Below are 26,982 nucleotides of genomic sequence, written 5' to 3'. Positions count from 1 at the left end.
TTAGAATATTGTCCTCAAGATGTATGTTTCAAGCAATGTGTACTTTGGAGATTCTTCTGAGGCTCCCGGGTAGATAAGCCTTTTCAGCTTCCTTTATACATGTCGTGCAATTCCCTGTTCATAGAATTGGCCCTAGTTATTTTAACAGACTGGTCATTGTAACCAGATCTTACTGTTTCTACAAAGCTTCCTATAAATCACTTTTTTAAGAGAAAAACAAATGCTATGTTCTCTTTCATTCATTATAACATTAGAGGCAATACACAGCAGAAAGACAAGTGAAGGCTTTGGAATCAGACCAAGTCCAAATCCTTGCCTCTACTTTAGTCAAGCTGTACAGCCAAAGATCAGTTGCTCATCCTACCTAATTGACAGATAAAAGATAAATTCTTCTCTCTCATTGAATTGTGAGCATTAAAGTCAATACTAAATGTAAAATGTTTAGCCTAGAGCCTTGTTCCCACCTTGTTCTCTGAGGTGGTCAACATAAGGCACATCCATTGAGGATATGTGGTGCATGCCCGGTCAGTGAAAATTAGGTCAACTCGACTTAGTGCCTTAAGCGGCTAAGGCGCCAGCCACATACACCAGAGCTGGCTGGTTCAAATCCACCCCGGGCCTGCCAAACAACAATGACAACTACAACCAAAAAACAGCCAGGCGTTGTGGCAGGTGCCTGTAGTCCCAGCTACTTGGGAGGCTGAGGCAAGAGGATCACGTAAGCCCAGGAGTTGGAGGTTGCTGTGAGCTGTGATGCTACAGCACTCTACCCAGAGTGACAGTTTGAGGCTGTCTCAAAAAAAAGAAAAGAAAATTAGGTTAACTTAAGGAGGTGTTCAACGTAGGGAGTGGTTGGCTACAGAGGGTCTACTGGATAAGGAGCTATTTTATGAAACCCTTTTAAATAAGAAATACCGATTTCCTTTTCTAACTCCCTATTTCGGAATTTTACGTTCTTTGAATAAAATGATACTAATTAACTCATTTAAGCAAACTATAGGTATTACTTTATAATCATTACCTATCTTGATCACATCTGAACTAATGACCTAAGGCCAACAATGAGTATTAATATTCAAACCATGAGTACACTTTAATTAAAATCGATATGCCTTTAATTTCGTTAAAGCTATGATCAGGGTACATGAGCAACAACTTGTAAAGACTCAGCAACAGTGCTGAGTTACGTCAGGGAGAGGTCAGCTAGGGGACACCCCAGCTCCTATATTCCATTCCAGCTGAAAGGAGTAGGGAGAGGGAGCCCAGAGGCATCTTTTTAAATTTTCACACAGTCTTTTATTAAAGCAAGCAAAATTACCTCTTGGCAACAAAGGAGTTAAGAACAAGCCACAGGCACCTATCCTTTGAAAGGTCTGATCCCAAGGTTGGCTGTTGGTTCAAATCTGGGAGCTTAGATTTTGGGAGGGTTTCCACCACCCCCTGGTAAAAATGGCTCATGGTACCCAAACTGTACCGAGGATGTTTTCCCCTGAACACCTGACTCTTCGGCAAGTCGGAGACTCGGGACACACCTCCATGCTCACATAACAGCATCCAGACAAAGTCCTGTGTACTGAGTCACTGGTCACTGATGGTGCCCCTGGGAGACGCTGTGGCTACGTGGTCATGGTTCATGACTAACAGATTTAAGGGGTGTCCTGTGTGACCCTCACCCCTGGGAGAGGATCCTGGGAAGCCTAGTTTCCTCCAGATTCACCTCAGGCACTTTTTCTGCTGCTCGTTTTGCTTTGTATTCTTTCACTGTAATGAATAATAGTTACGGTACGACCATAACACATGCAGAGTCCAGTGAGTCCTCTAGCAAACTGTCCAACCTAGGTGGTCGTAGAATTAAGCCTAGAAGTAGTTTGCCCAGGGGTAGTGTTGGATCCAGGATTCAAGCCTTTGTCCACCTGATTCTGAAAGCTCACACACTATGATCCCTTTCTGATCTTTCTGTTCAGAAAGGCTTACTGGAAGGTAGGTGGGTTAAGAAAACTTTCTCCCCAGGTAGATAACAGGGCGGCCACATCTTGTGCCACAGTCTAGAGCATCGGGGTGTTGCAGCTAAAGTCTCTTCATGAGTTACAGCAAGCACAACATTGAGCACAATCAAGAAATGGACGGGGCCAGACATGAGGAGGTCAATGGATGACAGCAGGGAAAGTGGAGAGATAAGAGAAGGCTGGTCTGTCCCCGTGGTCTAGGCTAGAAGGGTCAGCAGCCCTGATGTTCTGAGAGCTGGGTGCTCCCTGCGGATGGGTGTGACCAGCTCTGCACAGGTGCATATGGGGACAAGGACAGCACTAGGATTAACCTGGGATAAGCAGACTTGAGCAGTAAAGCACAGGCTTCAGAATCCAGCAGATGGGGCTCAATCCTAACTGCTTTACTTCCTACTGTTGCAGGAAGACGAGGCCCAACGGGGAGAAAGAGCACCCAAACACCACGTTTATAAGAGGAAGGGCTTTATTCACCAGCCGGGAGCTTACGGCATAGAAGAATTCCAAATGGCCGTGCTTCCCAACTGCCTTGGTCTTTCCCTTTTTATTGACAGTCAAAAAGTTCCACCCCACAGGTACCCTTCTCATTGGCCAGTTTGAATCAAGTGGGAGATGCTATTCCCGCCCCTACAGAACAACAGGATTTCACAGAACTTGGAAACTTCCAAGTTCCAGGAAGTTAAGTTTACAAATTCCCAAGAGTAAAGTCACCATGGAGAGGACCCCGCAGGTGTATCCCTGTGGTCTCCTTGAGAAGATCTGCTTTCCTGGACCTCACCCTTCTCGGTTATCCCCTCTCACTACCAGCTGTGTAACCTTGGGCAATTTCTTGACGGCTTCCATATCAGTAATTTGGGAATAAAACTTATACAACTGTTTTAAAGGTCACATTAGAATAATGCACCTTATATGAGGCAGATGAGTGCATCTGATGTTAAAAACTTGCTTCTTGAGCACTTACGACTCTCTGACAAGGCATCATACCTCCTCCCTCCTGTGATGATCTGAAACAGTGACAATCTCTTCCAGTAAAGGGCAAAATTCAGACTTGGGCTCTTCCCAAAAGCACCTCAATGGGATTAATTTGGGAAACTCTGCACATCATATCCTCCTCGTAAAAATGCATAAAGCACATTAGTATATTGAAGGCTCGGAAAATTCTTACAGTAAAGAAACCTATTTGATTTTGTTTAAATTTATTTGACCCTTTGCTTTTCACAGTAACTATTCCATTTTGCATTTGGGAAAGAAATGCTACTCTAGCAAACAAGCCTATTAAAATTGCTAAGGCAGGGGCGGGGGGTGGGGGGAGCAGGGGGAAAGGAAGGGAAGAGAGGAGGGGAGGAAGGGAGGGAAGGGATAAGGTACCAAAAATTTCCTCAATATTTCATCTTTTTCTACATTACAAAAAAATGTATTTCACAGCTACTTGGGAGGCTGAGGCAAGAGAATCGCTGAAGCCCAGGAGTTGGAGGTTGCTGTGAGCTGTGTGATGCCACGGCACTCTACCGAGGGCTATAAAGTGAGACTCTGTCTCTACAAAAAAAAAAAAATATATATATATATATATTTCAAATAACTCTTATGGAATTATTTGTGCTACAGATGTGTGCTGAAGATACATAAAATGGCGATTCTCAAACATTCTGGGTCTTAACCTGTAACAGTCTAGATGTTGGTCCCCACCAGCCTCACATGGAAACTCCCTGCCCAGTGTTGGAGGTGGGGCCTAATGGGTGGGTCACCTGTGAAGGCCAGTACTGAGTGAATTCTTTGCCTGGCTCCACCCCTCCCTTCCTCTCCCCTCCTGAACTCTGTGGGCAGGAGTGGAAGCTGCCTGAGGCTGTCTCCAGATGTCCGGCCTTCCAGCTGGCAGAACGGTGAGCCAAGTGCACCTCTTTGCTTTATAGATTACCCAGGTGTGGGTGTTCCTTAATAGGAACGCTAAATGGACTAAGACAGAACTGACTTCTTCATACTCTTAGAAATGACTGAGGATGGAAAGCAAAGTGGCAGGAGTGCCCGGCGCAGGTGCTGAGCGCGCTGACCATCGGAGCCGTGGGTGGACAGTCTGACTGTCAGATCCTACTGGTCAGCCTAGCCGGCCAAACACTGGTCTAGACGCTGCTGTGGAGGTATTCTGCAGATACCAGGACTATCCACAATCAGTTTACACCCTAGATGGTGTAGGTGAGCCCCATCCAGTTAGCTGAAGACTGAAAGAGCAAAAACTGAGATTTCCTGGAGAAAGAATTCCGCCTTAAGAATATAACAGAAATCCTGTTTCCTGTGAAATCCTGCCAGCCTGCCCTGTGGATCTCAAACTCAACATGCCAACATCAATCCCAGCCCGAGTCTCCAGCCGGCCTGTGCCATGCACTTCACACTTGCTAGCCCCACAGGGCAGGAGCCAGTTCCTAAACAAACGAGTATACACAGGTATCCTGCATCAGTTTCTCTGGAGAACGCTGACCAGTAAAGATGAATTCAAAAGTGTGTACATATACCAAAATTTATTAAGTCATGTACTTTATATGTGTTCAGTTTATGTCAATTATATATCAATAAAGCGACAAAACACTACTGAGAAACTCAGAGTTTGTGTTCACGTAGGAGTTTTCAGTCAACACTGAATTAGATGCCAGGCAAGGTGGCTCACACCTGTAATCCTGGCACTCTTGGAGGCTGAGGTGGGTGGATTGCCAGAGCTCACGAGTTTGAGACCAGCCTGAGCAAGAGCGAGACCCCCGGCATTGTGGCAGGTTCCTGTAGTCCCAGCTACTCAGGCAGCTGAGGCAAGAGAATTGCTTGAACCCAAGAGTCTGAAGTTGCTGTGAGCTGTGACACTATAGCACTCTACCGGTGGCAACAAAGTGAGACTCTGTCTCAAAAAAAACAACACTGAATTAGAAATCCAAAAGTGTTTGAAATATTGAATATATTAATATGTATATTTATGTACATTAAGTGTATATTTTTTTATTTTTAAAAGAACTATATTTCCTAAAACAAAAGAAATTAGTAAAAAGAGTGGGACTTTTTAATACTTCTATAAATTTCTTTAATATCTGGCTTAAAAGCAAATAGCTGGTTCCCATATCTGCTTCAGCATGCAATATGTTACAACATGTTGTTTCGGTGACTCCAAACTTTGAACAAGTGGTAGTTTCTTACAGAGTTACAATGTGGAATCTGGAACCCTACCAACAAATTTTCAGACACTGTTGGATTAAAATCCATTGACCCATCTTGAATTTTGAATAGATCTTTCACCCATACATTATTTTGTCACATCACGTGTTGGTCTTCAGAAAATAGAGATTCACAAAGTTATGCAAACCCTCCAAATATTGACACATTTAATTACACAACATCAAAACAAGCATACTGGTTAATATCATCAACAATCTAATCAGAAAAGTCTTTAAACAGGAAGTTTCAAACTCATGGTAAAACATGAATTTTATAAAATTCTAATTTTTGCCTGAAAGCTTAAATTGTATCATTGCCAACAAACACTGTCTATTGTCAAAGTTCTCTCACTTATTATGTCATTTATTCTCAAAAAAATGTCTTCTGAATACCCAAGTCTGAATATACAAATATATTTTTTATATTTATTCATTATTTCAAAAGTAAAAATGCTCTTCCATACAAAAAAGTAGCCAGTTCATCTCGCAAATTTTTTTTTTAGAGACCGAGTCTCATTTTGTTGCACTTGTTAGAGTGCTGTAGCATCACAGCTCACAGCAACCTCTAGCTCTTGGGCTTAGGCAATTCTCTTGCCTCAGCCTCCCGAGTAGCTCAGACTGCAGTTGTCCGCCACAACACCCAGCTATTTTTTTGTTGCGGTTTGGCCAGGGCCGGGTTTGAACCCTCCACCCTCCGTATATGGGACTGGCGCCCTACTCACCGAGCCACGGTTGCTGCCCCTTCTTTTACATTTTTTTTTTTTTTAGACAGAGCCTCAAGCTGTCGCCCTGGGTAGAGTGCCGTGGCATCACAGCTCACAGCAACCTCCAGCTCTTGGGCTTAGGCGATTCTCTTGCCTCAGCCTCCAAGTAGCTGGGACTACAGGCACCCGCCACAACACCTGGCTATTTTTTTGTTGTTGCAGTTTGGCCGGAGCTGGGTTTGAACCCACCACCCTTGGTATATGAGGCTGGTGCCCTACCCAGTGAGCTACAGGCACTGCCCTCCCGCAAATGTTTTCTTAAGACAACCGTCATACTCTAGCATAGGGGAGTGCTACATGATACTCCCGTTTTGACGATATTAAAAAGACATGTACTAACAGGTCAAACCTTACTGAAATTAGCCATTTTCACTGTATCATGATGATGCATTTAAACGACACTGGCATTTGCTGTTAATGTTTTTGCAAACACAAGGCAGAAAAGAAAGCTGTGACTTCTGCCTGTCTGTGCCTCATCTTGCACTAAGGCTCCCACAGGCTGCTTTGCACCATCAGCAAATGTCAACAGGGTGAAAGGGATGGTAACAGCTCAATACTATTATAAAGTTCGGATCTCACGGACTCCCAGGAAGACCCCCTCACAGACACCCTCCCCGCAGGTCTCAGGGACTTCCAGAGGCCTCCAGGCCAAACTTTGAAAACAACTGCTCTAAATCAGTCCCACCTGAATGAAGGCACAGCAGCAGCTCTCCAATTTCTGCCTGGTGGAGCATCTTGAGCAGACATGAGGAGCTAAGGAACGTGCCTCAAAGCTGCATTTGCACAGCACGTTCGTTTCTTACTTATTATATCTTATTACGTTTGCTTTTTTGAGACAGAGTCTCACTTTGTCACCCCCAGTAGAGTGCCATGGCATCATAGCTCAGAGCAACCTCAGAATCTTGGGCTCAAGAGATTCTCTTGCCTTAACCTCCTGAGTAGCTGGGACGATTCTTATTAGAAGGGATAAATGTATATGTAACTGGACAATAATCAGTGAAATTTTATATATTATTCTGATTATAAGAATAAATAGAATTATTTCTGAACTATTGTGGACATTCTATATACATAATTTGGCCTTATTAGTAAGTGACTTCATAATCAAACTTCTAAACTAATTTCTAAAAACTAAATATAGGCTGAGCATGGTGGCTCATGCCTGTAATCTCAGCACACTGGGTGGCCTAGGAGGGTGCATTGCTGAGCTCACAGGTTGGAGGCCAGCTTGAGCAAGAGTGAAACTCTGTCTCCAAAAATAGCTGGGCATTGTGGCAGGCGCCTGTAGTCTCAGCTACTTGGGAGGCTAAGGCGCGAGAATCGCTTGAGCCCAAGAGTTTGAGGTTGCTGTGAGCTGTGATGCCACAGCACTCTACCGAGGGTGACCAAGTGAGACTCTGTCTCAAAAACAAAAAAAATAATAAAAATAAAAACTCAAAGTAGTGCTTAACATTTCTGCAATGTAAAACTAACCAGAAACAGTTGCTTAGATTTTAAATCGCCCACTTCCAGTTTAAGACTGCTAAGTAATAATAGGTAGTCATTTAATTGATAACCCATAAATTTTAATTCAAGTGAAACTTACCATGTATCATATTGAGACAAATGTTTATAATCATTGTACCTTCTGATTTTAACATTTAGGCCACCGAAAGATACACTGGAGGAGAATAACACAGATGCTCAAATGCAACACTCATTAATAAAGTTTTACAATAAGAAATACTGTCCTCTGACGGAACCAAGAAGCCCGTCGATCATGGGCAAAAAAAGTCCAAACAAACATAACAAAAACCCAAAAAATGTTGACTTAAAAACTTTTTTTTTTTTTTTGTAGAGACAGAGTCTCGCTTTACTGCCCTTGGTAGAGTGCCGTGGCATCACACAGCTCACAGCAACCTCCAGCTCTTGGGCTTACGTGATTCTCTTGCCTCAGCCTCCTGAGCAGCTGGGACTACAGGCGCCCGCCACAACGCCCAGCTATTTTTTCGTTGCAGTTTGGCCGGGGCTGGGTTTGAACCCACCACCCTCGGTATATGGGGCCGGCGCCCTACTCACTGAGCCACAGGCGCCGCCCTGACTTAAGAACTCTTTAAAACAAAGCATAGCGTACCTTAACACTTAAGGAATAAAGTATTTTTAAGCTATTAAGTCAAATATCCTAGTACTTACAATATAAAATTACATTTTGAACCATACAATTTAAATCTTATAAAACCAAAATGGTAACAATGAAGGTCAACTTACTCGATCTGCTAATCCTCCAGGAACTATCGTCCTCACAACCACGCCACACGATTTTCCTCCAACTATTCCAAAACCCAATCCTGAGCCATCGTTAATGAGCTCAACATCTTCAATATGACCCCAGTGAACCTATAAATTAATGGCAAGTAAGAGCCACAGTGTCAGTAAAACCCACAGATTCTTAGTTTCCCAGCACAGTAATTACTTAAGGAACAAATTTGCAACAAATAGAAGGTTCATACCATCAATCAAGGCAATCGTACTGAGATTTTATTTTTATTTTCCATTTGTTAATTATAGTCATACAAGTGGGTATGAATGGGCATTTTACTGTGGTTTTGTTGAACAATTTCTGTTTTTTTTTTTTTTTTTTAGTTTTGGCCAGGCTGGGTTTGAACCCACCACCTCTGGTATATGGGGCTGGCGCCCTACTCCTTGAGCCACAAGCACTACCCCCAGCCCCTTTTTTTTTTTGTAGAGACAGAGTCTCACCTTGTAGCCCTCAGTAGAGTGCGGTGACGTCACAGCTCACAGCAACCTCTAACCCTGGGCTCAGGCAATTCTCTAGCCTCAGCCTCCCGAGTAGCTGGGACTACAGGCGTCCGCCACAACGCCCCGCTATTTTTTTGTTGCAATTTGGCTGGGGCCGGGTTCGAACCCGCCACCCTTGGTATATGGGGCTGGTGCCCTACCCACTGAGCCACAGGCGCCACACCTGAACATTTTCTTGATGGGTAATTATGTTGACTATTTTTTCATGTGAATATCGGTCATTTGTATATCTTCTTTGTAGAAGTACCTATTTGAATCCCTGGTCATTTTAAAGGACAATGACATTTCAAAGTTGGGTTATTTGTCTTTTTGTTGTTGGGGGTCTAAGAGTACTTTATATGTTTTGGATACTAGACCCTCTCAGATGTAGGCTTTGCAAATACTTTCTCTAATTCTCTGTGTTATCTTGATTACGAATTTCTTTTTTTTATTTTCCATTTGATTACTTATTTATTTATTAAATCACAAACACACAGATCATGTGTACATTAATGCATTTATGGGGTACAATGTGCTGATTTCATATAGAATTAGGCACACTTACATCACACTGGTTAATACAGACCTCATCTCGTTTACTTACTGAGAAATAACCAGAGGGTCACTACCCTTAATGACCTCATAATCCAGCAGACAAGGAAAGTGCAACACCAATAATCAAAACACAAGGCCAAATAGCAGATCAAAGAGGATAAGAAACATTTCTTCTTCCCCATCTCTGCCCTATTTCCAGCACCCTCACTTGCTCACGGGAAGGACCAGCAGCTCTGTGAAGCTGCCTGGTGTGACGTAGCTAGGAAGTGGAAAGAATGAACTTGAACCCATGGAAGCCTGGCTTCAAAGCCCTTGCTCTCTAATGCTAAAACAATGTCCCACTTGGTTCACTGTTTTTATTATGTAAATGGTGCTGTATAAATATTGCTGATTACAACAGAGAAAATGCCTATACATTAATTTGTGTTGTGACCTTGTACCATACCCAGTCTATTTTTTTCTTTTGTCCCAATGAATAAAAATTAAATAAATCAGTTAGCACTTAGTGTTAATGGAAAATAAGATTTATTAGCTTGCATTCCGAAGATGCCAGCCAAAATTTGTAAAATGTTTCAAAGCACGTCTAAGGATTCCCAAAAGAGACATACACTTTTATTCTTTTAAACTGTTTAGTATACATCCTTACATGAAAACTGCTATAATTTTATAGCATCAATAATCTACTTATAAACTCCTATAATAATTTACAAATATTTTTTGAAATAAATAACCAACTTTTACTTAAAACATTCAACAGTAAATCTCCAATAAAAACTCTCAATTAATTTACTGGCTATAGCACCAAGAACACATGACTCTTCAATACCAAATAAATTGCACCTAGTATTTCAATTTGGCCTTTATATTAAATAATAATCTTAAATATGGAGACCCACAGAACACTGAAAATACCAGGACAAAAAAAAAAAATCTCCATGAAACATCTGGTTCAGGGCGGCGCCTGTGGCTCAAGGAGTAGGGCGCTGGTCCCATATGCTGGAGGTGGTGGGTTCAAACCCAGCCCTGGCCAAAAAAAAAAAAAAAAAAGTAAAAAAAAAAAATGAAATAAAAAATAGAATCTGTGAAAATAAATATAAAAAAAAAAAAAAAAAAGAAACATCTGGTTCACATACACTAATGCAGCATTTAGCGACACAGCCATCTTTCTGGAACTATGATCAGTACAGTGATACCTTCTAAGTGTCTTTATGCTGTTTATAATCAATGGTATAATTTGAATTAAGTATTTTCCAAATTTGCAACTCACTGTTTCAGGAACGGTTGTCTCAGTCAGGCTGGCAGAAGAACTGCTTTTCACGTGTACTGGCTCCCTGGCCACAACCAGACCCAAGGAGCCGGTGGTTTGTTGTAGGAGAGCAATCGCTTGCTGGTGGGAAACGTTCCGATCCAGAGGCGTGCGATTAATGGCCAGTATCTGGTCATTCTCCTTCAGTCTCTGATCCCTTAGTCATACAAGAAAAGAAAGTTTTCTTTCTAGTGATCCAACAGCCTGGTTTTTCAACGTCTGTTACAAGTTAAGCAATCTATTGTTTATGATACTACTTCACTTGGTGCATTGACTCAAATAATTAATTATGTAATATTCTCTTTGGAGACGGTTTCATCAGAGCATTTGTTAACTAATTAACCAATTAGTAGTAGCACATCTCTAAACATACACATACATTTTAAAAGGTTAGGGTGAAGGGAGAGTATTGGGTGGGGCCACACCTACGGTGCATCTTAGAATGGGTACAGGCGAAACTTACTAAAGGCAGAATACAAATGTCTACCTACAATAACTAAGAAAATGCCATGAAGGCTACGTTGAACAGTTTGATGAGAATATTTCAGATTGTATAGGAAACCAGCACATTGTACCCCTCGACTGCACTAATGTACACAGCTATGATTTAACAATAAAAAAAAAAAAAAGAAACTACTATGTGGCTCCATTAAAAAATAAATAAATAAATAAATAAAAGCCACTTGGCTAGAAAAACAAACAAATTATAGGGCCTCACTGTCGAGGTTCTGCAAGGACAGATGCTGCTACCACTACTGCATGAGCTAGGTACCCCTGAACCCCTGAACCCCTCCCGAGCTGATGTCCCCCGCGCTGCCCTGGGTAGACAGATCCTCAGATCTGCCCGGAGCCTCCACTCTAACAGAGTCACGTCTCCACCGCCCTTCACCTTCCCAACACCTATCAACAGAGCCCAAACCTTCCTTCCTTCTTCAAAATCTATAAAGATTACTTCCAAATTATGTGTCTGAACCCATTTTTCTCTCCCAATCTCCCAACTGATAACCAAGATGAAGGACTACTTTTAAAAAGAACCCGGTGGAAGGGGGAAAGGGAGGGGAGAGGTGGGTAGAGGGAAGGGGATTGGTGGGATTACACCAGCGGTGCATCTTACAAGGGTATATGTGAAACTTGGTAAACGGTCTGTGAAGCTAGTGAATGATGCTCCATGATCATATCAATGTACACAGCTATGATTTAATAAAAAATAATAATAAAAAATAAAAAGAACCCGGCAACATGTCCAAAGGAAAAAAAGCATTCCTGCAGTCAGCATTTACTGAATACTTAGAGTGGGTGCTATGTTAAGTGCTAATCACATTTAATCCTCACAATTGCCTTTTCAAGCACTTAGCTAAATTTTACACATTAAGAAACTGACGCCAGTAAGCCTTGCACCCTATCTAAAGAGCCAGACTCTGAAGCAGTCTTTAAATTCTTACTTGAAGGAATCAGAAGGACAGCTGAGGATTTACCCTGTCCTGGTTCTGTGCATTTGACTTGATTGTCTCTCAGACACCAGCGACCTCCCCCATGCCCCAGTTTGCCCATTAAGCACTTCAGTCCTTCCTTATCCTTCCTTGTCTGTACCTCCCATCTCCTCCCTTCCATTCCCAATGTCACCCTCCCACATGAATCCTTCCCTAACACCTAAAATCTAATTTGCAAAATTCCACAATATTTATTTTTCTATCCTCTCTTCATGCTTGTATTTCCCAACTCAAAAATGTGTAACAAAGGCCCAGGCACAACAGTGGCTCACACCTGTAATCCTACCACTCTGGGAGGCAGAGGCATGTAGATTCCTTGAGCTCAGGAGTTTGAGACCAGCCTGAGTGAGAGTGAGACATCTCTATAAAAACAGAAAAAACTAGCCAGGTGTTGTGGCGGGCACCTGCAGTCCCAGCGACTGGGGAGGCTGAGAAGTTACTGTAAGCTAGGCTGACGCCACTGCACTCTAGGCCTGGGTGACAGTGAGCTTCTGTCTCAAAAAAAAAACAGGTGTATGATTTTCGAACATTATTTACCAATAAAGAGAAAACCAAAGGAAAGAAAACAAACTCCTGGCACAGCACGATGGTTCCTGCCTATAATCCTAGCACTCGGGAAGGCCGACGTGGGATGATTATTTGAGCTTAGTAGTTCAAGACCAGCCCGAGTAAGAATGAGATCCCGTCTCTACAAAAAATAGAAAAATTGGGCATGGTGGTGGTAATTCCCAGTTACTCAGGAAGCTGAAGCAGGACGATCACTTGAGCCCAGGAATTTGAGGCTGCTGTGAGCTATAATGACAGACTGCAGTCTACCCAAGTAGCATTACGTTGGTCAGGGTTGTTCATAAAAGAACAATTTGTAACATTTAAAATACAAGAAGAGGGGCTGCACCTGTGGCTCAGTGAGTAGCGCGCCGGCCCCATGTTGGTTGGAACGCAGCCCCAGCCAAACTGCAACAACAACAACAAAAAGAGTCAGGTGTGGCAGACACCTGTGGTCCCAGCTATTTGGGAGGCTGAAGCAAGAGAATCGCCTGAGCCAAAGAGCTAGAGGTTGCTCTGGGCTGTGATGCCACGGCACTCTACCAAGGGTGACAAAGTGAGACTCTGTCTCTAAAAAAACTAAATAAAAATAAAATACAAGAAGAAATTTCAGAACAGAGAATAATCCTTTTTCTGAGTAAAATTTTGAATTATGGAAAGTCCATGACACTATCTTTATTTTTCTCAGTTAATACCAGATCAGCAAAACTTTGTCATGGACCAAAATATTGTCATTCCAAGGCGATACCACTTAAACTTGGTTGGCATTCAAAGGCTTCCAAGTTTGGCCCCATAGTACTTTTCCAACTTGGATTCCACCTTACATAATTCCCTTGTCCAGTTACTCTGATTTACTCCCCTTTACTCAAACACGTCTAGCATTTTCTGCTCTTATATAAATTATGTCTTCAATTTCTAAATTGCTTTCTACTTTGCTCAGCCAAATTCAATCAGCCCTTCACCACCCAGCTGAGAATCTCTCCCTCTTTCCATACTTTCCTTATTTCTACAATGCTCTGAACCACTCTTTTTTCACTCACTAAATACACCTTTATGCTAAGTATGTTGTCCCCAGAGTTTTCTGAGGACAGAGACTCAAATGCTTTAGATTATCCCTAGGAACTATCAAAGTGACTACTTCAATTTTTGATGCCAATAGCGTGGGTAGCTCTCACGGTAGATCATGGAGCATTAAAAATGCTGTTTAAAAATCCTTTTACTGAGGGCGGAGACAAGATGGCTGACTGAAGCCAGCTTTCCACAGAGGCTCCCATCTAGAAGGAGAGTTAAAGGACAGAAATTTAGCAAGTGACCTGGTGGATTAGAGCTGCACCAAGAGAGAAGGTTGAAAAACGCACATCAACCCCACTGAGGCAAGCTGCGACCCCAAGGATACAAACAAAAAGTACAAAATCCATCACCAAGCGGACGGGAGTCCCCTCCCCCATGAGAAAGGCTCGGAGTACCCCATAAACAAACGAGCAGAGTTCAGAGGTCCTTCCACTACACTCCACGGGAGACACCCTCTAAAAACTGGGCCTACCTCCCCTACTAGGCTGACATGGTGTTCTCCTGCCAGGCATAAAACTGTATATATTCTCTACCTGCAACTCTGAGCTCCCAGCACGCCCCTCCACTCTCACTCTGAGGTCTGGAGGCCTGACCCCCAGGAGTCCAGATTCTTGGGTGATTTCTCGAGGGGTGTGGACAGGGCCTAGACTGCAGCTGGTCAGAGCTGACTATACAACATGGGAGTGAGGAGAGGACGGTGGGCCGAGAGGGAACCACACCAGGGTGGCGGTGCCCCGAGGCGCAGACCAGCAGCTGTCTTTTGGCAACAAAAGGGCTCACTCCCGGATATTTCAAAGCCACACCCCCTGTCTCCCTGGGCAACCAGTGAAGGCTGGGTATCTACTCAGGTGGGAACCACCACAGAACAGATCTGGGATGGAAACGCAGGCCCTGTGAGTAAAGGGTTTGCCTGAGGCGGTACCGGCCTGGTTGGAGCGTGGGGACTAGAAACACATGTACAGAGCCAGGAAGTTCCCAGGGTGGGGCTGACCCACAGGACAGCTTTACTGAGCCTATGACGCACCCGGCCCTCATGGGATCGTCAGCATATAGACAAAGGAAGACAGGAGGCTAGAACTGACAGGTAACCGAATACAAACCTGCAGGAGCAAAGACAGGGCCTGAAGCACAGGCTCTGGGAACTCAAAACAGCTTCTCTTCTGCAGGGGAATTTAGCAGGGACAGAAACAAATTCCTGCAAAGTTGTTCTGTTCTGTTCTGTCAGTAACATCATTCAGGGGCAGGGATGGAACTGAGTGAACACCCCCCTGCCTCTATCAAGCACCCGAGGTTGTCAGGCCTCACCTCCCCCTGCTAGATAGAGGCAGAGCGCAGCAGCCTGACTGAGAAGAAATAGATTTCCTTGTGACTCAGGCAGGTGCAAACCCCTGGAGTATATATTCACTACAGGCAACTGGGTCAAAGCCCTGCCGGACTATCAGTGACTGGGTGTGAGAGAGGTGCAAGGTGGGGAAGGAGGCATCAACCTTCCCAGACAGATCTATTTGCTGGGTGGGTCCTCCTGACCCTACGGAGCACCAGAGCTAGCCATACCTGAGTAGTCACCAGATCCCTGCAATCCAGTTGCCAGAGACCTTTAAAACTCTCCCACCTGAAACAGGTGCTGATGGAGACAATTGACTTGGACCTTTTGAACAGAGCCTAACACCTGAGGACGATTCAGGTGGTGCCCTAGGTGTGTGGTTGTAGGAAGGTTTGATTTTCCTTTTCCAACTGTTGCCTGTAGGGGGCGGGGTGACTTAATTGCTGGTATTTCTCCACAGCTGAGACTTCAACCCAGAGTAACTGTTTCACTAGGGTTGAATAGAGAAGCGCTGAAAACAAGACAGAACGACTTAGCCCCACCACACCAAACAGGCCCCCAGTTTCTCAGGCCATAGCACTGTACGGGTCCTCGACAAAGCTCCAGGGGAAAAGTCAAATGGTGTAAAAAAAATCATGGGGCAGAATCAGCGGAAAACACTGATACCATGAATAACCAGAACAGATCAACCCGCCCAAGGAAAGACATGGCAGATGTAACTGAAGATCCCATTCATAAACAGCTGGCCGAGATGTCAGAAATTGAACTTAGAATTTGGATTGCAAATCAGATTAATAGAATGGAGGAAAATTTGTAATTAGAAATTCAAGGAGCAATTCAAAAGTCGGAATTAGAAATTCGAGGAGCAATTCAAAATTTGTCTCAAGAATTTAACCAATTTAAAGACAAAACCACCAAAGATTTTGATGCACTGAAGCAAAGATTTGCAGCCCTCAAAGAGCTGAAAACTACAGTAGAATCTCCCAGTAACAGAGTGGAGCAAGCAGAAGAAAGGATTTCTGACATTGAAGACAAAGCTTTCCCAACTTTCAAGGCGGAAGAAAAATGGAGAGCAAAAACAGATCCTTCTCTCAGAGAGCTCTGGGATAATTCGAAGAAGGCTAATATCTGCCTCATTGGAATCCCTGAAAATGATGAAGTGGCCTTGCAAGGCACAAAGGCCTCTCTCCATGAAATTATGAAAGAGAATTTTCCAGACATACCAAGAGATTCTGAAATTCAGATAGCAGACAGTTTCAGAACCCCAGCTCGACTCAACCCGAATAAGACAATACCCAGGCATATCATAATTAACTTCACTAAAGTTAATATGAAGGAGAAAATTCTGAAAGCAGCCAGACATAAGAAATCCATTACCTACAAAGGGAAGAATATTAGAATGACTGCAGATCTCTCTGCTGAAACTTTTCAAGCCAGAAGAGGGTGGTCATAGACTTTTAATCTCCTAAAGCAAAATAACTTTCAACCCCGGATCCTGTATCCAGATAACTGAGTTTCATTTATGATGGAGAAATTAAATACTTTAATGACAATCATATGTTGAAGAAATTTGCCATAACCAAACCAGCTCCTCTGGATAGTCTCAGACCTATCCTCCATAATGACCACCCAATCCTCTACCACAAAAGTAAACTCACTCAGAAACTTTTGATCAAACTCCAACTTCCACAGTGGAGAAAAAATTTAAAATGTCCATCGGACTTTCGAAAAACTCTATACCCAAAATTTTACCAGACTTATCAATATTCTCCATTAATGTGAATGGCTTAAACTGTCCTCTAAAGAGGCATAGGTCAGCTGACTGGATACAAAAACTCAGGCCAGATTTGCTGCATACAAGAGTCACATCTTACCTTAAAAGATAAATACAGACTCAGGGTGAAAGGACAGTCATCCATATCTCAGGCAAATGGTAATCAGAAAAAAGAAGGTGTTGCAATTTTATTTGCAGACACAATAGGCTTTAAACCAACAAAAGTAAGGAAGGATAAGAATGGTCACTTCATATTTCTTAAGGGTAATACTCAATATGATGAGATTTCAATTATTAATATTTATGTACCCAACCAGAATGCACCTCAATTTATAAGAGAAACTCTAACAGACATGGGCAACTTGATATCCTCCAGCTCCATAATAATTGGAGCTTTCAACGCTCCTTTGGCAGTGTTGGATCGATCCTCAAATAAGAAAGCTGAGCAAAGAAATTTTAGATTTAAACCTAACCATCAAACATTTGGATTTACATCTACAGAACGTTTCATCCCAGCAAAACTGAATACACATACTTCTTATCAGCCCACAGAACATACTCCAAAATTGATCACATCTTAGGTCACAAGTCTAACCTCAGTAAATTTAAAGGAATAGAAATTATTCCTTGCATCTTCTCGGATGATCATGGAATAAAAATTGAACTCAGTAACTACAGGAATCTGCATACCCATACAAAAACATGGAAGTTAAATAACCATATGCTGAATAATAGCTGGGTCACAGATGAGATTAAGAGGGAAATTGCCAAATTTTTGGAACAAAACGACAATGAAGACATGAATTATCAGAACCTCTGGGATACCACAAAGGCAGTCCTGGAGGGAAATTTATAGCACTGCAAGCCTTCCTCAAGAGAACGGAAAGAGAGGAGGTTAACAACTTAATGGGACATCTCAAGCAACTGGAAAAGGAAGAACATTCCAACCCCAAACCCAGTAGAAGAAAAGGAATAACCAAAATTGGAACAGAATTAAATGAAACTGAAAACAAAAGAATTATACAACAGATCAATAAATCAAAAAGTTGGTTTTTTGAAAAGGTCAATAAAATAGATAAACCTTTGGCTAACCTAACTAGGAAAAAAAGAGTAAAATCTCTAATGTCATCAATCAGAAACGACAAAGACGAAATAACAACAGACTCCTCAGAAATTCAAATAATCGGGCGGTGCCTGTGGCTCAGTGAGCAGGGCACCAGCCCCATATACCGAGGGTGGCAGGTTCAAACCCAGCCCGGGCCAAACTGCAACAAAAAAATAGCCAAGCGTTGTGGTGGGCGCCTATAGTCCCAGCTACTCGGGAGGCTGAGGCAGGAGAATCGCCTAACCCCAGGAGTTGGAGGTTGCTGTGAGCTGTGTGACGCCACAGCACTCTATGGAGGGCAATAAAGTGAAACTCTGTCTCTACAAAAAAAAAATTTTTTTCAAAAAATGCTTAATGAATACTACAAGAAACTTTATTCTCAGAAATATGAAAATCTGAAGGAAATTGACCAATACTTGGAAGCATGTCACCTTCCAAGACTTAGCCAGAATCAAGTGGAAATGTTGAACAGGCCCACATCAAGTTCTGAAATAGCATCAACCATACGAAATCTCCCTAAAAACAAAAGCCCGGGACTGTATGGCTTCATGTGAGAATTCTACCAAACCTCTAAAAAGGAACTAGTACCTATATTACTCAACCTGTTCCAAAATGTAGAAAAAGAAGAAAGACTACCCAACACGTTCTATGAAGCAAACATCACCCTGATCCCCAAAACAGGAAAAGACTCAACAAGAAAAGAAAATTATAGACCAATATGACTAATGAATATAGATGCAAAAATATTCAACAAGATCCTAACAAACAGAATCCAGCAACACATCAAACAAATTATACATCATGACCAAGTCGGTTTTATCCCAGGGTGTCAAGGCTGGTTCAATACACGTAAATCTATAAGTATAATTCAGCACATAAACAAATTAAAAACCAAAGACCATATGATTCTCTCAATTGATACAGAAAAAGCTTTTGATAATATCCAGCATCCCTTCATGATCAGAACACTTAAGAAAATTGGTATAGAAGGGACATTTCTTAAACTGATAGAGGTCATCTACAGCAAACCCACAGCCAATATTGTACTGAATGAAGTTAAATTGAAATCATTTCCACTCAGATCAGGAACCAGACAAGGCTGCCCATTGTCTCCACTGCTCTTTAACATTGTAATGGAAGTTTTAGCCATCGCAATTAGGGAAGAAAAGGCGATCAAGGGTATCCATATAGGGTCAGAAGAGATCAAACTTTCACTCTTCGCAGATGATATGATTGTATATCTGGAATACACCAGGGATTCTACTACAAAACTCTTACAAGTGATCAAGGAATACAGCAGCGTCTCAGGTTACAAAATCAACACTCATAAATCGGTAGTCTTTATATATACCAACAATAGTCAAGGAGAAAAAGCAGTTAAGGACTCTATTCTATTCACAGTAGTGCCAAAGAAGATGAAATATTTGGGAGTTTATCTAACAAAGGATGTGAAAGATCTCTATAAGGAGAACTATGAACCTCTAAGAAAAGAAATAGCTGAAAATGTTAACAAATGGAAAAACATACCATGCTCATGGCTGGGAAGAATCGACATTGTTAAAATGTCCATACTACCCAAAGCAATATACAATTTTAATGCAATCCCTATTAAAGCTCCACTGTCATACTTCAAAGATCTTGAAAAAAATAATACTTCGTTTTATATGGAATCAGAAAAAACCTTGAATAGCCAAGACATTACTCAGAAATAAAAACAAAGCAGGAGGAATCATACTACCTGACCTCAGACTATACTATAAATCGATAGTGATCAAAACAGCATGGTACTGGCACAAAAACAGAGAAGTAGATGTCTGGAACAGAATAGAGAACCAAGAGATGAATTCAGCTACCTACCGTTATTTGATTTTTGACAAGCCAATTAAAAATATTCAGTGGGGAAAAGATTCCCTATTTAACAAATGGTGCTGGGTGAACTGGCTGGCAACCTGTAGAAGACTGAAAGTGGACCCACACCTTTCACCATTCACTAAGATAGACTCTCACTGGATCAAAGATTTAAACTTAAGACACAAAACTATAAAAATACTAGAAGAGAGTGCAGGGAAAACCCTTGAAGAAATCAGTCTGGGCAAGTATTTTATGAGGAGGGCCCCTGGGCAATTGAAGCAGCTTCAAAAATACACTACTGGGACCCGATCAAACTAAAAAGCTTCTGCACAGCCAAGAACACAGTAAGTAAAGCAAGCAAACAGCCCTCAGAATGGGAGAAGATATTTGCAGGTTATGTGTCCGACAAAGGTTTAATAACCAGAATCCACAGAGAACTCAAACGTATAAGCAAGAAAAGAACAAGTGATCCCATTGCAGACTGGGCAAGGGACTTGAAGAGAAACTTCTCTGAGAAGACAGGCGCACGGCCTACAGACATATGAAAAAATGCTAATCAATCAGTGTAACTGGCTTATTGTACCCTCAATGAATCCGCAACAATAAAAAAAAAATGCTAATCATCCTTAATCATCAGAGTATGCAAATCAAAACTACTTTGAGATATCATCTAACTCCACTAAGATTAGCCCATATCACACAATCCCAAGACCAGAGATGTCGATGTGGATGTGGAGAAAAGGAACACTTCTGCACTGCTGGTGGGAATGCAAATTAATACATTCCTTTTGGAAAGATGTTTGGAGAACACTTAGAGATCTAAAAATAGATCTGCCATTCAATCCTGTAATTCCTCTACTAGGCATATACCCAGAAGACCAAAAATCACATCATAACAAAGATATTTGTACCAGAATGTTTATTGCAGCCCAATTCATAATTGCTAAGTCATGGAAAAAGCCCAAGTGCCCATCCATCCACGAATGGATTAATAAATTGTGGTATTTGTACACTAGGGAATATTATGCAGCCTTAAAGAAAGATGGAGACTTTACCTCTTTCATGTTTACATGGATGGAGCTGGAACATATTCTTCTTAATAAAGTATCTCAAGAATGGAAGAAAAAGTATCCAATGTACTCGGCCGTACTATGAAACTAATTTATGGTTTTCACATGAAAGCTATTACCCAGTTATAACCTAAGAATAGAGGGAAGGGGGAAAGGGAGGGGAGGGAGGGTGGAGGATGAGTGGAGGGAGAGTGATTGGTAGGATTACACCTGCGGTGCATCTTACAAGGGTACATGTGAAGCTTAGTAAATGTAGAATATAAATGTCTTAACACAATAACTTAGAAAATGCCAGGAAGGCTATGTTAACCAGTGTGATGAAAATGTGTCAAACGGTCTATAAAACCAGTGTATGGTGCTCCATGATCGCATTAATATACACAGCTATGATTTAATAAAAAAAAAATCCTTTTACTAATATTAGGAATGGCACAAGTTATATTAAGACATAAGACTAGCCAGGCACAGTGGTGCGCACATGTACTCCCAGCTACTTGGGAGGCTGAGGCAAGAGGATCGCTGGAACCAAGATTGCTGTGAGCTATGACACCACAAATAAAAACCCAAGATAATAACATAAAAATTATCTATATTCTTTATTATCTATATTTCTTTATAGAAAGAAGCCTTTTTTATTTTATTAAATCATAGCTGTGTACATTAATGCAGTCATAGGGTAGAAACAAGGCATTTTATTATATTTCCTAGTTGTCTCACGGTGGTTTAAGTCAAAGTGGTCTTTTTTTCTTGCTTTATTTCTGTATTTTACAATTTTCTAATATATACATGTATTACTTTCATAACGCTTTTTCTAATTTTAAAATATACGTATTTTAAATTGAGAATGCTGCTGGTTAACTTTCACCGGTCATTAAGAAACACTTCTTTGGGTGGTGCCTGTGGCTCAAAGGAGTAGGGCGCTGGCCCCATATGCCAGAGGTGGCAGGTTCAAACCCAGCCCCAGCCAAAAACTGCAAAAAAAAAAGAAATAAGAAACACTTCTTTTATAGGCCATGCACAGTGGCTCACACCCGTAATCCTAGCACTCTGGGAGGCTGAGGTGTGGGCATTGCTTGACATCAGGAGCTCAAGACCAGCCTGAGCAAGAGTGATACCCCATTTCTAGCAAAAATAGAAACATTAGCTCATTTGGTGATGGTATGCACCTATATTCCCAGCTACTCTGGAGGTTGAGCAAGAGGATTGCTTGAACCCATGAGTTGGAGGTTGCTATGAGCTATGATATCACAGCACCCTAGCCCAGGCAACAGAGTGAGACTTGGTCAAAAAAAAAAAAAAAAAAAAAAAAGAAAAGAAAAGAAACATTTCTTTTTAAATATAAATACTACTGGCTTGGCACCCATAGCACAGTGGTTATGGCACCAACCACTTACACCGAGGCTGGCAGATTCAAACCCGGACTGGGCCAACTAAACAACAATGACAACTGCAACAAAAAATAGCTGGGCATTTTGGCAGGTGCCTGTAGTCCCAGCTATGTGAGAGGCTGAGGCAAGAGAATCGCTTAAGCCCAGGAGTTGGAGGTTGCTGTGAGCTATGATGTCACAGCACCTACTGAAGGCAACATAGTGAGACTCTGTCTCTAAATAAATAAATAAATAAATAAACTAACTTCAGGACAGTATCTCCAATGTCCTCCCTTCTTATCTTCTTCACCTGAACTCCTAGTCACAGCTTGTTCACTCAGGAGATTTCTTAATCCCAAATAAATGAATTATTCTTGGGTCTTTTCCACCTTGAGGAGCTCATTGTTCATAAGTCAGTCCTCAACTTACTAGCTCCGTAAGTTTTCTGCCTTCCAGAAATCAATCTATTTTAATCTGCCTTCTCCTCTTCCAAATATACAGTAAGAACCTGTAAGCTGACCCCCACCACCCCCACCAAGGACTACAGCAAACAGGCCAACATATGGAGGGGCTCAACATCAGGAACTGGGCCTACGTACTGATAAGTGTATGTGGCGCAGGTCCAGAGGTGGTCCACGTAGGATACTGGGCCTACGGTACTGATAAGTGTATGTGGCGCAGGTCCAGAGGTGGTCGACGTAGGATACTGGGCCTACGGTACTGATAAGTGTATGTGGCGCAGGTCCAGAGGTGGTCGACGTAGGATACTGGGCCTACGGTACTGATAAGTGTATGTGGCGCAGGTCCAGAGGTGGTCGACGCAGGATACTGGGCCTACGTACTGATAAGTGTATGTGGTGCAGGTCCAGAGGTGGTCGACGTAGGATACTGGGCCTACGGTACTGATAAGTGTATGTGGCGCAGGTCCAGAGGTGGTCGACGCAGGATACTGGGCCTACGTACTGATAAGTGTATGTGGCGCAGGTCCAGAGGTGGTCAACGTAGGATACTGGGCCTACAGTACTGATAAGTGTATGTGGTACAGGTCCAAAGCTGGTCGACATAGGGAACTGGGCCTATGGTACTGACAAGTACATGTGATGCAGGTTCAGTCTACGAAAATTAGGTCAACTTAAGGAGGTGGTCATTGTAGGGAGGTGGTCAGCCGTGGGAGTTCTAGTGTACTGCCTTTCTTTCCAGTTGAGAGTTCACTAAAGGTGGTGGTGACTGTGGCTCAAGGAGTAGGGCCCAGACCCATACACTGGAGGTGGCAGGTTCAAACCTGGCCCTGGCCAAAAACTACAACAACAACAACAAAAATAAATAAATAAATAAAAGGTTAAAAAAAAAAGAGTTCACTAAGGGAATATAAACTCAACCCAAAATAAACAAAGTACAGAGGAAAAGTCTTCTGGAAAATACGATTTATTTTCATTCCTTCTTTTGATATAGTACCTCAGTATGTTGCCCAGACTGGTCTGAAACACCTGGGCTTAAGCAATCCTTCCACCTCAGCTCCCAAGTAGCTGGGAATACAGGTGCATGCCACTGTGCCCAGCTGAAAAAATGATTTTTGGTGCATTCTAAAGTCGAACTGGTTAAGCTTTACTATACCTATTATTTACGAGTATATTAAAAGAGTATTCAATTATGCTATACATACAAAATTTAAGGCCCATACACATTTATATATATGCAATTATACATAATTGTTTATAATTATACTATAAACCTATATGTGCATTCTCACATCCTCATGCTAGTTTTTATATATATACACACACGGATATAATGAAATCATACTCTCCATTCAATAGGAAACCAGTTCTTGTCTTTCTACCACAATATTCAGAAATGATGGGTTTCCGCGACTTTTTTTTTCTGTTTGAGACAGAATCTCACTTTGTCACCCTTCACAGAGTACCATGGTGTCACAGCTCACAGCAACCTCAAACTCTTGGGCTCAAGTGACTCTCTTGCCTCAGCCTCCCAAGTAGCTGGGACTACAGGCACCTGCCACAATGCCCAGCTGTTTTTAGAGATGAGGTCTCACTCTGGCTCAGGCTGGTCTCAAACTCGTGAGTTCAGGCAATCCACCCTCCTCGGCCTCCCAGAGTGCTAGAATCACGGGCATGAGCCACGGTGTCTGGTTTCCATGACTTTTAGAGCCAATAGGTCTTAGGCAAGCTCCTAAAATAATACAGTTCTCATGCGGAAAGTCTTTAGAAGAAAGGAAATAATTAAAAACCATGAAGACTGGCTCGGCGCCTGTGGCTCAAGCGGCTAAGGCGGCAGCCACATACACCTGAGCTGGCAGGTTGGAATCCAGCCTGGGCCCACCAAACAACAATGACGGCTGCAACCAAAATATAGCCGGGTGTTGTGGCGGGCACCTGTGGTCTCAGCTACTTGGGAAGTGGAGGCAGGAGAATCGCTTGAGCCCAGGAGTTGGAGGTTGCTGTGAGCTGTGATGCCACAGCACTCTACCCAGGGCCACAGCATGAGGCTCTGTCTCAAAAAAAAAAAAAAAAACAGGCAGTGCCTGTGGCTCAGTCGGTAAGGCGCCGGCCCCATATACCAAGGGTGGCGGGTTCAAACCCAGCCCCGGCTGAACTGCAACCAAAAAATAGCCGGGCCTTGTGGCGGGCGCCTGTAGTCCCAGCTACTCGGGAGGCTGAGGCAAGAGAATCGCTGAAGCCCAGGAGTTGGAGGTTGCTGTGAGCTGTGTGAGGCCACGGCACTCTACCCGAGGGCCATAAAGTGAGACTGTCTCTACAAAAAAAAAAAAAAAAACATGAAGACCTTGTAACATAATCTGGAAGGTTCTCCACGGCTGGCCCCACCTCTTTCCAGCCCCTTTTGCACCTTGTTGCTGTCTGCGCCTCTCCAGATAAGCACCAGCCACACCCCAAACACAGGAGCCGTGTTCCATTTCTCCGCAGGCTAATAGTCAAGAGAACGCCTCTATTTCTTTCCCTGTCACATTCCCTTGCTTGTCTCCTGCAAAACTCCCTTCACGTGCCTCTGGAAAGGGACTCCTCAGACTTGGATGAGCTTCTTTACACATACAAATAATCCAATTCCTATTTGGGGGAGCACTCACCTCAATGTATAACCACAAACCTCTCCTACAGAGTACCAAGAAATAAGAACTGACTGCAAGACTGACATACCGTCCCTTTTACTTGCCATTTTACACCCAGCACTTCAACACAGTAGGCTCTCAGTGCATCTGAGTAGAGTCATGCTCCTTGTGCTGTCCAGGGTGCCACGCAACTTCCTAATTATTCTGCTTATGGCTTATTCTTCCTATTAAACAAACGCCGTGCCACCTTCTCCTGATGGTTCTACCAGTAATTCCTGATGTCTCCCAGCAGATGCATAACCAGTAGTGCAGAACGCTGTCTAATTCAGAAGGTAAGCTATCCCTCCACGGGCTTCCATAATATGCTTCTTCAAAAATGAAGACTGGCCGGGCGCGGCTCACACCTGTTATCCTAGCACTCTGGGAGGCTGAGACAGGAGGATCCCTTGAGCTCAGGAATTTGAGGTTGCTATGAGTTATGACAACACCGTGGCACTCCACCACGGGTGACAGAGTGAGACCCAGTCTCAAAAAATAAAATAAAGTCTAATGCAAAGTATGATGGAGTAGAAAACAACAGCTAACTACTAAAGAGCAGTAAAAATATTCAAATGTTTCCTTTTCTTAAATTTGGTAAACCATTTTTGTAAGTTATTTTCTTTCTTTTTTATTTTTCTTTTTTGGAGACAGAGTCTCTCAAGCTGTCCCCCTGGGTAGAGGGCCATGGCTCATCATAGTGCACATCAACCTCCAACTCTTGGGCTCAAGTGATCGATCCTCTTGCCTCGTTTTTTCTATTTTTAATAGAGACAGGATCTCACTCTTGCTCAGGCTGGTCTCAAACTCCTAAGCTCAAACAATCCACCTGCCTTGGCCTCCCACCTAGAGTGCTAGGATAACAGGCATGAGCCACAAAGCCTGGCCAAGTTATTTTCAAATTTCATGGAAAAACTACAGAAGTACATAGGTTTCTTTGTCCATTGAACAAAAAGATAGCTAAGGTAGAATTTTTTTGTTTATTTAGAAAACTTCCCTACAATTATTCAGAAAAATCTATTTTTAAATTTTTCCTATACAGGCCTCCCCAGGGCATCCCCCTCCATTTTTGGCCTGCAAGATCATTTACTATGACACTATTTTTTTTTTTTGAGACAGAGTCTCAAGGTATTCCCCTGGGTAGAGTGCCGTGGCATCACAGCTCACAGCATCCTCAAACTCTTGATTCTCTTGCCTCAGCCTCCCAAGTAGCTGAGACTACAGGCACCTGCCATGACGCTCAGCTATTTTTTTGTTGCAATTCTCATTGTTTCTTTAGCTGGCATTACCGGTTTGTACCTGCCAACCTCAGGGCATGAGGCCAGCACTGTAATTACTGTACTACGGGCCCCAAGCCTATATGACACTATTTTTCACTGTATTTTAACAATACTAAAAACATCATTATAGGATCGGACGAGGTGGCCCACGCTTAATCCTAGCACTCGGAGAGGCTGAGGCAGGAGCATTGCTTGAGCTCAGGAATTTGAAACTAGCCTGAGCAAGAGACCCCACCTCTATTAAAAATAGAAAGACTAGCCATGCATGGTAGCCCAGGCCTATGGTCTCAGCTACTGGGGAGCTGACGTAGGAGGATCACTTGAACCTAGAAGTTTAAGGCTGCTATAAGCTATGACGCCATGGCATTCTACCCAGGGAGACAGAG

The 26,982-nt window shown here is 42.7% G+C and overlaps 1 protein-coding gene across 1 annotated transcript in view; it reads right to left on the bottom strand.

Moving 5' to 3' along the window:
• PATJ (PATJ crumbs cell polarity complex component) overlaps positions 1 to 26,982 on the bottom strand; it is a 408,655-nt gene that overhangs the window by 354,850 nt on the left and 26,823 nt on the right. Inside the window, 2 exon segments of the mRNA XM_053575260.1 lie at positions 8,206 to 8,334; positions 10,559 to 10,754. Coding sequence (XP_053431235.1) covers positions 8,206 to 8,334; positions 10,559 to 10,754 — 325 coding nt within the window.

The sequence above is a fragment of the Nycticebus coucang genome, chromosome 22 (assembly GCF_027406575.1).
Source record: "Nycticebus coucang isolate mNycCou1 chromosome 22, mNycCou1.pri, whole genome shotgun sequence".
NCBI lineage: Eukaryota > Metazoa > Chordata > Mammalia > Primates > Lorisidae > Nycticebus > Nycticebus coucang.
This window is presented reverse-complemented; position numbering and strand designations above follow the sequence as displayed.